General features: G+C 43.0%; 1 protein-coding gene across 3 annotated transcripts in view; it reads left to right on the top strand.

The window, feature by feature from the left end:
- Nucleotides 1-13,686, top strand: part of PRKCSH (PRKCSH beta subunit of glucosidase II) — a 259,864-nt gene that overhangs the window by 2,567 nt on the left and 243,611 nt on the right. For all 3 annotated transcript variants that reach the window (XM_085885531.1, XM_085885532.1, XM_085885529.1), the window contains exon 2: nt 10,298-10,414. In XM_085885531.1, the coding sequence (XP_085741657.1) occupies nt 10,298-10,414 (117 nt within the window). The remainder of the gene's footprint in view (nt 1-10,297; nt 10,415-13,686) is intronic.

Genomic DNA, 13,686 nt, shown 5'->3' with positions numbered 1-13,686 from the left:
GGGTGCAGGGTCGGGCGGAGCGGGTGCAGGGTCGGGCGGAGCGGGTGCAGGGTCGGGCGGAGTGGGTGCAGGGTAGGGCGGAGCGGGTGCAGGGTCGGGCGGAGCGGGTGCAGGGTAGGGCGGAGCGGGTGCAGGGTCGGGCGGAGCGGGTGCAGGGTCGGGCGGAGCGGGTGCAGGGTCGGGCGGAGCGGGTGCAGGGTCGGGCGGAGCGGGTGCAGGGTCGGGCGGAGCGGGTGCAGGGTCGGGCGGAGCGGGTGCAGGGTCGGGCGGAGCGGGTGCAGGGTCGGGCGGAGTGGGTGCAGGGTCGGGCGGAGTGGGTGCAGGGTCGGGCGGAGTGGGTGCAGGGTCGGGCGGAGTGGGTGCAGGGTCGGGCGGAGTGGGGCAGGGTATTGCGGAGTGGGTGCAGGGTCGGGCGGAGTGGGTGCAGGGTCGGGCGGAGTGGGTGCAGGGTCGGGCGGAGCGGGTGCAGGGTAGGGCGGAGCGGGTGCAGGGTAGGGCGGAGCGGGTCCAGGGTCGGGAGTGGGTGCAGGGTCGGGCGGAGTGGGTGTAGGGTAGGGCGGAGCGGGTGCAGGGTAGGGCGGAGTGGGTCCAGGGTCGGGAGTGGCTGCAGGGAAGGGCGGAGTGGGTGCAGGGTCGGGCGGAGCGGGTGCAGGGTCGGGGGGAGCGGGTGCAGGGTCGGGCGGAGCGGGTGCAGGGTCGGGCGGAGCGGGTGCAGGGTAGGGCGGAGCGGGTGCAGGGTAGGGCGGAGTGGGTGCAGGGTAGGGCGGAGTGGGTGCAGGGTCGGGCGGAGTGGGTGCAGGGTCGGGCGGAGTGGGTGCAGGGTCGGGCGGAGTGGGTGCAGGGTCGGGCGGAGTGGGTGCAGGGTCGGGCGGAGTGGGTGCAGGGTCGGGCGGAGTGGGTGCAGGGTCGGGCGTACTGGGTGCAGGGTAGGCAGTAGGTACACTTTATTGATTCCTGGGCTCGCTAGTCTAAGTTGTGAGGAACGTTTGAAAGACACAGGACTTTATACATGGGAAAGGAGGTGATTACAAGAGGATCTGATGGAGATGTTTGATGTAATGAAGGAGTATCGACAAAAATACAGAAGTTTTCAGCAGAATGGATATGCCACGTCCTTGCATTAAGGAAGAGGAGAGTTAGTATGGTAGTTAGGTAAAAGCTATTTCGCTCAGAGAGTAGTTACCAAATATGGATGGAGGTTATGCTGTCTGTCTGTCTGTCTGTCTGTCTGTCTGTCTGTCTGTCTGTCTGTCTGTCTGTCTGTCTGTCTGTCTGTCTGTCTGTCTGTCTGTCTGTCTGTCTGTAAGCAGGATGTCTCAAAAAGTTATGGACGTATTCAGACGAAACTTGGTGAATTATTTAGGTGTGCGTGATGAGGACATGTGATTAAGACGAATTGATTAGGTTTTGTTGAAGATCTGGATTTTGATCCAGATATGAGAATTGTTTTTCAATTCACCAAGTGATTCTTCACCATTGAGAGATTGGGCCAAAAACGATATGGAGCAGAATATTTCACAAATTTGCGGACGGATTATGACAACTTTGTGGATGAATTAGGTGGGTGACAAGAACAAGCCAATTAGGTTTTGGTTCAGGTCAGGATGCAGATCCAGCTTATCAATGGGATACAAAACCTAAACTGCTCAGCCTGGTGGAGGCACGTGCTCTACCGAGTGTAGTTCTCGTTGATGCATGAAATGGACACCATGGAAAGGTAGTGGCAGCAGAAACTCGAGGGAAGCTCATTAAAGCTTGAAGTTTAAAGCTTATGGATAGTACTAATGTGAATATTATTAAAGTTCCCTCTTTATGTGACCTTCAGCTTGAACTCCCTGAAAAATATCCTGGATTTTCTTTTCTTTTCAAAACTTGGCAATAACATCCCAGATTTTGTGTAACATCATCCCTGAAATGTCAGTTCTATGCACTCTTGTGTCCTGTGGGGTAACATCATTGGCTGCGGACGTGGCTGTGCCGCTTATGTAATGCCCTCTGCTGATTAGGGCAGGAATTTTGAATTTGTTCAGGGTGTCCGTGATAGCTTGCCTACGCTGTCTGAGATGGCCTTGCCAGAAACGACTGTGGGACTGTGGGATCTTTAACATCCACCAACGAATGTTGGTCGATGGGAATCCCGTTTAACGTCCATCCGAGGGACAGCGTCATCACCAGGTTCTCATCCATTGAATTGGAAAAGACATAGAATGAGCATAGCCATTCATAACACATAGAGGGACCTGCAAAAGTAGTCACATCTGAGATCAATAATGCCACATTTAGATGAATTATGAATTGTATGGAAATAATTTTTTCAAATGAAATTGTTTATTCATAACTAAAGAGATCAAACAAAACACCGTTATAGTTGAAGGAGGTTGCTTGTCAGGAATACCAGAAAAAAAAATCATGTACAAATCAAATTTCACTTGTTCTAAAAGTATTCAGCCTGTTAGGTCAAGTACTTTGTGGAAGCACCTTTTACAGCAATGACTGCTATGAGTCTTTTTGGGTTGGTTTCTACCAGCTTTGCACAGTGAGAAACTGGAACTCTTTACCAACTCGTGTCTTTCCAAACACTTATTACCTTCCCTCTTTCAAAAATCAGATTTTTATTTTTATTTTTTACTTCCTCAAAAACTCTTCTATCGAAGCAGTTCTTTGATTTAAGACATGTCCTCAATGAGGACTTGACAGTCCACAACTGAAGCCTTTAACATAAAAATAACTGGTCCACACACTTTCATTGGAATGCTTGGTGAGGTGATGCTTGCAAATTTTCAGGTCGGAAGCTGCTACATATTTGAACGTGGACATGATTTTGGTCTGGTGGACAATCAAGCTTGTGGTCTGACAGACTGCTGAAAATGTTGAGATGACCAACTTCACCCAGAACAGCCATGCACATACCATGAATAAGTTCTGCTGACTGTGGAAGCTCACTTCCTCAGGTTTTCAACAGTCTTCAGAGACATTCTTCAGTTGTTTTGCATACCTACAGGACACTGCATCTGGAGCAGATCTCATCAGGCCAACTCTGTTTTTCTTATTCAGGAAACTTCCCTTTACTACTTCACTAGATCCCATGGCAGCAACATACTCCTCACAAAATTGGCATTTTCTCGCCATGCATAAACATATCCAGCCATATAATGACAGACATTCGGGATATCTGCCTATTCATCATCAGAGATGGCAGGTCTCCTTGTGGACAGATCATACTTTCTGATGGCGAGCATGTCATCGATGGTGTTTGCATCAGTGGCAATGTTGCGACTTGACATGCAGGATGATGGTCTTGTCTTAAGTTGAGCAAATATCACTTACACATTGAATTTCGTGCCTGATGAGCAGCTTCTTTTAAGCTGTAGAAAATTCACAAGCAGTAGAGTTATTACAACTAAAGCACAAACAATGTCATGGCACAAAAAAGTTCAAGGTGATCCTGACTCGTCTTGTAAGTTACAAGATATTTCAGCTTTGGAAGATCTCCGGCAACCAGCTCGTCATACATACAGTACTCCATGCTTTAGATACCGGAAAGAAAGTCGATGAAGGTTGTGTTGCAGTTGGTCGTGCACATTATTTGTGAGTGAGCTTAGAGAGTCGAATGCTTCAAATCAAGAAAGGCCTCCACACATCTTCAGTAGCAGGTTGTACGGGAGATTTGAAGTTCCGAGCAAAAGGACTGCTGGAATTCAACACATCAAAGAGATGATCTATTGTTCTGATGAAATTGATAGTGGCATCACAGCCCCTAAACTGAGGTAGTCCTTGCATCATGTGGAAATTTAAGGGCATCTGCAACAATCTGGCTAACTGTCTGGGCTGTCAGATTCACCTTCATCTTTTGCTTCTGCAATTGGATGTGAAGCCCCTGTCACACCTTGACGATTTAGCCAGCGTATGCCGACGTATGAAAAATTTGTCTAAAACGCTGGCACACGTCGAATACGTTATGCGTAAGTTTTGTATACGTTAAGAGCACGCTGGCATACGTCGTAGTATGCCGAGCTCGTCAGCAAATTTTAACATGCTTGAAATTTTTCGACGTATGCCAGCGTATGACTCACACGTTCCACATACGCTGGCCATAAGTTGTAGGCACCTTACGCGATCGTTGACACACGTCGACACACGTTACTTGTAAGTTACTCATAAGTCGAAGCACGTCGAGGTAATGTTTAGCGTACCCGAAACTTATTTATAACCTATGAGTAACGTGTTGTAGGCACGTTACGCGATCGTTGACACACGTCAACACACGTTTCTTGTAAGTTACTCATAAGTCGAAACACGTTGAGGTAATGTTTAGCGTCATTGTTCCAGTCTCCCTGTTTTTTTTATTTTTTATTTTTTTTCTTCTTCGGTATGACGGTGATGTTGACACTTCGATTTCTAGTGCGGTTATAAAATAATATAATTAATAGGCTGCCGCTCAACGATTTAAATCATAACCGCACTAGAAATCGAAGTGTCAACATCACTGTCATACCGAAGAAAAAAAAAAAACCAGGGAGTCTGGAAGACTGACGCTAAACATTACCTCGACGTGTTTCGACTTATGAGTAACTTACAAGTAACGTGTGTCAATGATCATGTAACATGCCTACAACTTATGCCCAGCGTATGTGGAACGTGTGTCATACGCTGGCATACGTCAAAACATTTCAAGCATGTTAAAATTTGTCGACGAGCTCGGCGTATTACGACGTATGCCAGCGTACTACGATGTATGCCAGCGTGCTCTTACATATTCAAATCTTACCCATAACATATTCGACATGTGCCAGTGTTTTCGACAAATTTTTCATATGTCGGCATACGCTGGCTAAAACGTCAAGGTGTGACAGCGGTTTGACACTTCGATGTCTAGTGCGGTTATGATTTGAATCATCGAGCCGCAGCCTTTTAATAGGCTACGCCACGTGATCATCGGCGATACGCTGCCGCGCTATGAATAAGTTAGATTATCATTGGGCATAGGTTGTGAACGCCTACAACACGCTCAGCATTCGTTGATATAAGTTATCTATATGTTATCGAAACGTTCTGTGTACAGGGTTCCCACTGACCTGTAAAGTCAGGGGAAGTCAGGGATTTTTCAGGGATTTTTTTTGTTGGTCAGGGAAATGTGTGATTGGTGCCTAATGATCTTAACTAGTACCCTTTACACCCAGTCAATTATTTTGTTCATGATAATAAAAGTTTTCTTTATTGCTCTATTCATGAATTGTTTGCTGTGCAGATGCTGTGCAGGCAGATGCTTTTCATGATGCTGTGCAGGCAGAAGGTGGAGTCACCTCTGTGAACATTGATAAGCCACTATTGATGTATGTCAGGGGTTCTCATGCCAGGTATCAAACAGCACTGGAATGTAAACGTAAAGCCACAAGTGAGCTCGATCAAAAGACTGCAGCTAAAAAGAAAGCTTGTGAGCAGATAAAATGCTTCAGACTAAAAAGGCAAAATTTATGGAAGAAGCAGCAACTGAATCTCGGAAGGTTGATATGGAAATATCAGAACTACAGAAACTAAAGAAGTAACAAACACATTTCACTTAATGTAAGCAACTGTCCATACTGTATATGTTAACTATTGTAATAACGTTACTCAAACAATTCACATTTGTTTCCTTAATTGCTAGTTTTTGCCGACCATATAATTCTAAGTTACACACGCTGCTTGATGTTATTGACATTTTCGCAATTCTAGTATATAACATCTCGACTGTTACTGCAACTTCCCATGTAACATTTGAGTAATTTCACTTCTGCGGCGGTGAACGTACCTGCATCCGCAGGGAATGGTACAGGAGTACCCACCTAACTGTAGAAGTTCAACAAACGGTCCTTTTTAGGACCAGATGCTTGTAGAGAAATGTACAATATAGTAGTCTGTTAGTCATTTCTGCAATATCATCAGGTGTTCTAGCTTGTCTGCAATGTCACATTAACAATATCAATGTTTCGTTGTTATTTTGCAAGATTTAGATGTTCTAAATGTTGCTAATTTTTTTTCTGATCTAGTCATGGTACCTGGCGCGTTTGACATTCGTATGATTTGTGTTTTGTAAGTTTTATATTGATAAAAAAATTAAAATGCCAGTACTAGCTGGGAAAGTGTACTTTCTGGACCATCTTCAAAAAGACTGAAGTTTACACCCAAATGAAGAATCAGTTTAATTTCCCAACAAAAATGGTATTCAGAAGTTGTCTAAGGCACGCCTACATATTTTAAGATTCAAATAAATTTTGAAGCGGACACAATTTTCTGCTAGTATTGGTATTTTAAAAAGAAGAAAATAATTTAAAATGATTGCATGTACACCATGTATAAATCAAAATGGTGATGTAGAGGAGGAGGAGCCGACTAAAATAACTTTATAAATTTTTACGTTTGAAAAGGTCAGGGAATCTTTACCAACACAGTCAGGGAATGTCAGGGAATTTCATTTTTGAGATTGAGTGGGAACCCTGGTGTACGTTACTAATACGTTATGCATACGTCCACTACTGGAAAAAAAAAAACAGCAATAGTTCAGCGTACGCCAGCGTTTTACATATATATATATATATATATATATATATATATATATATATATATATATATATATATATATATATATATATATATATATATATATATATATAGATATTTATTGATACCTTGCCATACGCTGGCTAAAACGTCAAGGTGTGACAGGGCCTTGAGCATTGTGTAATTTGTTTGCTAGTTTTAATTGCTCTTCCTCCTTTAATTTGTGAATTTCCTTGATGTATTCCCATTTGATGTAGCCACCCTTACCATCTTTCAGGATGCCATTCGATGCAAGAGTATTCCTCATCAGCTTGAGCATGTGGTAGATGTCAAGAAACCCATTCACCTGGTGGTTGGGATCCAGACGGTGAGGGAAGGAAGGGATGAGGTCAGACATTGTCAAGGTTGCTCCTGGTGTCTCCACGATAGTGAAATGGCAGAACGGTCATCACAAGTTAGTGACCTGATCCACACACTAACATCCGCTAACTTACTGGGCCACTGTTAGATGAGGTTTTCCCGCTCAGCACATGATATTTCATTGATTAGGAAGTAGCCCACAGTAATTTTCCAATTTGAGTTGAGTGGAATGACCATGAAGACCAAGCCATCTGATGCAACTGGATTGCTGTCATTCGGAACACTGTGCCAACATTGACATAACCATGAAACTAGTTCCCATCCTACTGAATATTCTTCTTAATTTCCATTTCATCAAACATAAAGGCACAAAAAACTTAATGGCCGCTCTCTTTTGCCTCTTTTGCTTTCATTTTCAGAGGGTTGAATGCTGCTTCTGCAAACCCTGGCTTGCCATCAACATTGCGGATGACAATGGGGTGGCAGCTGGAGGTCAAATGTCTTCTGCACATATCGATATGCCTTAGCAGAATATAAGTGAAGTGTGAGGGTAAATGCATGGAGTGCAGGGGGATACTTTTCCCTGGATGTCATATTTACATTCCTTGATTTGACCATCCTTTTAGTGATTTCAGTTGGCACCTCACAGGTTTGTTTAATCATTTTCAGGCCACTCTCTGTCAAGAGATTCTTACGTTGTAGTACCTTTAACTACATCTTTAGTGTCAACTTTCTTGCGTAGACTCTTCGACCTTGATTGAAAACTTTTCAAATGTTTTTGTAGTGTGGTGGCGTGGTCATGCATCCTGTCAAGCTTGCGTTTGGCACTTTTCGGACTATCATTAACGTTGCATGGGTGATCACGGTTTGTTGCACTTTTCTTTGCTGTAGTTCTTGGCATGTTTATATTGGAGTGGGTAATGACTACCAGTACAGTCTGTCTCCTTGGGGTTGCTTGTTGTAAGGTTTCAAGTTCCATGCGATGGCGTGCTTGTTGGTACGTTTGCTGCCAGGAAGGAGTGTTGGATCATCAGGAATGTGCTTTGTATCCTCCATTTGTTCCATGTCCACTCTGGCTGACATATGCGAGATGAGCATTTCTGATGCGAGGAGTTTGTTGTGATTTGAAGATGCAGATTCTGACATAGTTTGATGGATGCCTTTACTCTCTGTTCTCTCGATGGATGACATCACTAGATGGTGCCTGGAAAGGTTTCTTGCCATTTGACGAGACGTCTTGAGGAAGCGGAGGCTTACGCTGGCTTACAGTCTGAAAAGATCAACAATGAGAAGAAAATCACTGTCAATGTTAACGTTTGGCCTCTATTCATAGAGTCTTGGAGATTTCAATGAGCAACACTAACATCTAATTTGTAGCCTTTATCAAACCCTTCAGAGAAAACTTTAAATACAAGGAATTCTTTCTATGTAAATGTTTTTTTCTTCGTGTTTTTACTTAAATATTACTTTTGGGAACCATTTCACTTCAAACATCTCTTCATTTTCAATAATGGATGTGAGATTTGATTTAGTTGAAATGAAATTGTACGTATCTAAATGCCAATGAAATGACAATCGGAGAGAATTATTCCCTAACTCTTCTTCTTCAAATTAAGCCCTCACTCTCTCCAATACATCTCTTAATCTGTCATCAACTCAGTAAAACATTTCAAGAACTGGATGATGCCTTCATGAGATGTGCAGGGAAGTTGAATAGTGTTGGTACAAGGATTTTGCAAACTCATGTTGTATGGCCAGTATGATCAAAGCACTTCTCTTCAAAATGATGGGAGAGTGTGATCATGGTGTCCAGTAGTCTCACCTCATCTTCATGAGTCATTCCTTCATGAGCACTGCATTGTCTCTGGGAAATGTGTGATTCTTTTATTGTTTTCCTCATTAAATATAAAAAAAAACTGGGGAATGGTCCAATTACTTTTTGTATCAAGGTTCAGTTTATGAAGAAAAATCCTGCTGCTCGGGTATATCGAGGTTTGAATAACGGCCGGTAAACTGGCCGGTCGGGTATATGAAGGTATGAAGAGCGGCCAGTGAACGGCCCTCGGGCATATGGAGGTTTGAATAATGGCTGGAAAAACGGCCACCAGGGTTCAAAGGGTGAAAGAGAGGAAACAATTTTCGTACATGTTTACCCACATAATAGTGCGCCGTACAGTATTTCAACAAATTCAAACGTTTTATGACTTTTCCTGACGGCATTTTATGTGCACGGGACTACAATTCATGTGATGAATTCCAAATGAAAACTGTGATACTGCAGTGATATTTCAGAGTAAAATTGCACTATTCCTGTTCACTATTATTAATTGCCATCAATTAATTTCACTGTTGCTGCTCAATTAGCATTTTCACAGATAATTCAGTTTGAGATGTGTTTAAAAACGATATCTGTTTTCCCGGTGATTTGAGTTGTGCTAACCAAGATGGCGACGTGGCGACGACACTTCACACTGGTGATGCTCCTCCTATGTCTTTTCCAATTCAGTGTTGTTGGTGCATAATTGATTTTGTACCAAAAATTCTGACGAAGTTATTTATTTATTTATTATTATCTTAAAACTTCAGTCATTTAGGACTAGCCTCCAGGCATTCACTCAGCCTCCATGCAGCGAAGCACACAGTTGTACACAAGTGTCCAAGGACTTATTTGAATGCCCAGGTGTGATATTTATATGGAATCTTGTACAGTAACATATGTTGATTGGGGATGCTTTGTTTTGCTGCCATCATCTGGAATCCTGCACAGTAACCTCCAGTGATATTTCAGTCGAGAAATGGGATGATATTCTTCGAAAGGGAGGTGGAAGGTCACAAAGAGGGAACTTTTTTTCTTCACTTTATTTGTGCTTTCCATAAAAATAAAATTTATTATTTTCATTTATGGACGACATTCATAATGTCCGTAGCCAACCACGATCATTCCATATCTTTAATTTTGCAAACTCAACAAAATCTCATAACTTCGGCACTTTATGGCTTAAGGTTACGAGATTTTGAACAAGGCCTCGTAGGCCAGGTAAGATCAAACTGATCTGTATTATGAAAACCCTTTGACTTGGCAGTCTGAAATTTGGGCTCAAAATATATTTCTTGTTTTCCTGCAAATGTACTAATTTTCTTTGAAATTGGACAGAATCAATGGGAAAAAATGCTCATAAGTGTTGCATTGCATATGGAATGATCCTGGTGTCGTTATTGATGTCACTCTGCAGTGTGTGATTAAATCAAGATATCTGTAAGATATCGTTAACATAAATATTGCAGGTACCGGCAAACCTTGCACTGCTGAATGGAATTCTTAATTCTGCCGAATTTTGCACTTTGAAGTTTTTGCTTGATCCATTAACAACGTATGATTTTTGTTTATGCTTTCCAGAGAGGCCGTTGTATGATGAAACCAAAAACTTCACTTGTTTGGACGGATCTAAATCCATTCCTTTCGATCAAGTCAACGATGACTATTGCGACTGTCCGGATGGTACAGACGAGCCTGGTAAGCCAAAGTACAGGCAGGTTAGGACCTCATTTCTTTGTGATTGCCATGTATGTTGAGGGAATATTCACCATTTTCTGATTATGATGTACCATACTCTGTTGCAGAGCGTCGGTGCTGCCGAAGCAGTTTCTTGGCAAGGGTTATACTGGGTGGTTTGCCGTTGCATTCCTAGCAGTAGTTAGGGCAGAAATTTGGAATTTGTTCATTGCGCTGGCGATAGCTCACCTACTTTTCACGAAGGACACCATGGGATCTTTAACATGCACCAGCTAATGCTGGCAGATGGGACGCCAAGTTGTTTATCGTCCATCCGAGGGACGGCACACACTTTGTTGAATCACCATGCCTGCGAAACACCAGGAAAATAGTTTTATAGCTGGGCTGATTCAAACCCAGGTTTGATGGCTTAGAGTGGAGTGTGCGTACCTCCAGGCCATCCTGCCACCATATTTACCATTACTAGTGACTAGCAGAAGCCCGTGGTTAAAAAATGCCACGATAGAAAAAGAAAAATAGGAAGCCTTTTATTCTTGTGATGATTTAAAGAGCTAAAAATGGGAGGTTCAAAAAGGAATGTCTTGAGTTGTTTCATGCACCTGGCACTGAAAGAAAAGAAGAGGAAAATGAGTTTAACAACTTATTGATTTATTCACAATTTATTCACACACAACATTCGATTGGGTAAACTTACCATGCCTAATATGAAGATCATTTTAGGCTTAGGAACGAAGTACAGGCTGTCTATAAAGTCTTGTTGGTTCACGAAAAAATATGTTCACGAAAAATATAAGTGACCACTATATTCGTTATTGTTGTGTGTCTGTCTGTCTGTCTGTCTGTCTGTCTGTCTATGTTTGTCTGTCTGTCCCGAGCATAGCTCTATGGGTTTTGATCCGATCCTGATGAAATTTTGGTGGGAGGTTTATAACATGATCCAGTTGTGTTTTCCTAAAAATGGGCGTGGTGCGCCCATTAGTGGCGGAGCCACGCCCAAAAAACATGTATTTTTAGGGGGTAGCCGATTTCAATTTGCATCTTCTCCTTGGGGTTTTGTCGAATCTGACAGGGGTTTCGGTATTTGGTTAGCCCAATGGCACCTGCATAGCCGCATGGAGCTCGATTTTTCATTTTCGTCACAAGGTCACGAACTTAGAAAATTGCGATTTTGACATAAAAAAATTTTCTTCTCCGAGGGGTTTGTCGAATCTGGCAGGGGTTTCGGTATTTGGTTAGCCCAATGGCACCCGCATAGCCCCACGAAGCTCGATTTTTCATTTTCATCACAAGGTCACGAACTTAGAAAATTGCGAATTGTGTTTTTATGGGGTAGCCGATTTCAATTTGCATCTTCTCGGGGGTTTGTCGAATCTGGCAGGGGTTTTGGTATTTGCTTAGCCCAATGGCACCCGCATGGCCCCACGAAGCTCGATTTTTCATTTTCGTCCCAAGGTCAAGGTCACAAGGTCACGAATTTAGAAAATTGCGATTTTGACATAAAAATCCATCTTCTCTGAGGGGTTTGTCGAATCTGGCAGGGGTTTCGGTATTTGATTAGCCCGATGGCACCTATACAGCCCCACGTAGCTCGATTTTTCATTTTCATCCCAAGCTCCAGGTCACAAGGTCATGAACTTCAAAAATTTCGAATTTTGACATAAAAATCAGACGACCGCCCAAACTTTGAGAGCTAGGATGACAATATTTTTTTATGCATAATCTTGAGGTCATTCCCCACCTAAAGTCTTGAAACCATTTTCTCTATCTCAAACACCTTGTCCGTGGCGCCCCCTTCAAGTTTGTTTTTACGCTGTTTTCATCAAAGTATGGATAATCCGAGGAGTGTGAAATGCCATATAGCCTATATGACGTTATATTGTTCCTGGAATGTTCCAGAGGAAGTTTTGCACCAAAGGTCATAATCCTTGACCTTTGACCTTTAAAGTTCACAAAGGTCAAATTTTCAAAGTTGTGGGAATCGAACCGGGTTTTTCGACCTTCTTCGACGAACTAACTCCATTAAGCTAAAGCACGTATCCTGTTTCCTTATTTTAATGTCCACAACATTGTTTTGTGACCTTTAAAGGTTATGCAAAGGTCAAAATTTTAAAGTTGTTGAATGAAACCGGGTTTTCGACATTTTGCGGCTTATAACCTGTCACTCGTACCACATCATGTTGATCATTTTTATAACTTGGTCAAACATTATCACATTGTCTCATCCTTGACTTCTGAAACAATCTACATCGTCAAATACCGCTCGTGAACCATCATCGTCTTCAGACTTGTTCCGGCTTTAAAAATAGATTCCAGCCAAACTAAAAGAGAAACGAGATACAATGATGTGGTTCTTTGCATTTTATTAGATATTCATGAAGTTTCTTGTGTTCTTCCGTACATCTTAACATGTGCACCTTTGGTGGCACGTATCACATCCAAGCGATAATCCACTTCAATTCACTTGTTGGCCAACATATCCCTTGTCACACTGCAGAGGCAATTGTTTATCCTTGCATGAAGTGTTTCAATGTCAGCAACAGAGGTTTGGAACACAATCCTTGACATACCTGCCATGATAATAAGTCCAAGGGCGTCACATCGGGAGACCATGGAGGTCAGGGGACTGCTCCACCACGTCCAATCCAGCCACCGTAGAAGTTCTCAGTTCTCTTGGTTGCACTGTCTGCACCTTATATGTGTGAAGATGCAATCTCTTGTATACAACTTTGTTTTTTTATTTTATAATTTTCCTCTAGGTTTGGATTAATTTGAAGCAACCTTCGCTTGATAGTTTTTTTTCTCTCCAAAGAGCGTTCCCATGTTTCATGGAGAGCAGACAGACAGCATTAGTCTATTATATATACCTATTAGGGATTCATGGGCATCTGTACAATGCAAAATTTAATTTCAAGTATTCAACTTCCCACCCCACGCCCCCTCCCCACCCATCACAAACCCAGTCATCAACCTCCTCTCCCACACTTCGTCTTAACCTCTGCCTCCCAACCCCAAGTCCCCAACCTGCTCTTCCCAACTCTAAGGTTTCAATCCCCTCCTCACCCCCCCCCACAACTCCTCAACCTCCCCCCTCCCCACCACAATCCCCAACCCCCACTCCCTTCACCGAACACAGAAGCCATGATCAAAATAGCAATAACACGCCTCTTGAATATCATGGTCCATCACGGCTCCTAAATATCGTGGTCCGATCCCGCAAGATATGAGGAAACCCTGTGGAACTGCACCTCTCAAGTGATCATCAGCATCCTAAT

Source organism: Eptatretus burgeri, chromosome 6 (genome assembly GCF_056783735.1).
Source record: "Eptatretus burgeri isolate ZD-2024b chromosome 6, Ebu_testis_v1, whole genome shotgun sequence".
In the NCBI taxonomy this organism is placed as follows: domain Eukaryota; kingdom Metazoa; phylum Chordata; class Myxini; order Myxiniformes; family Myxinidae; genus Eptatretus; species Eptatretus burgeri.
Note: the sequence above shows the minus strand (reverse complement) of the source record. Positions and strands in the feature narration are given on the sequence as shown.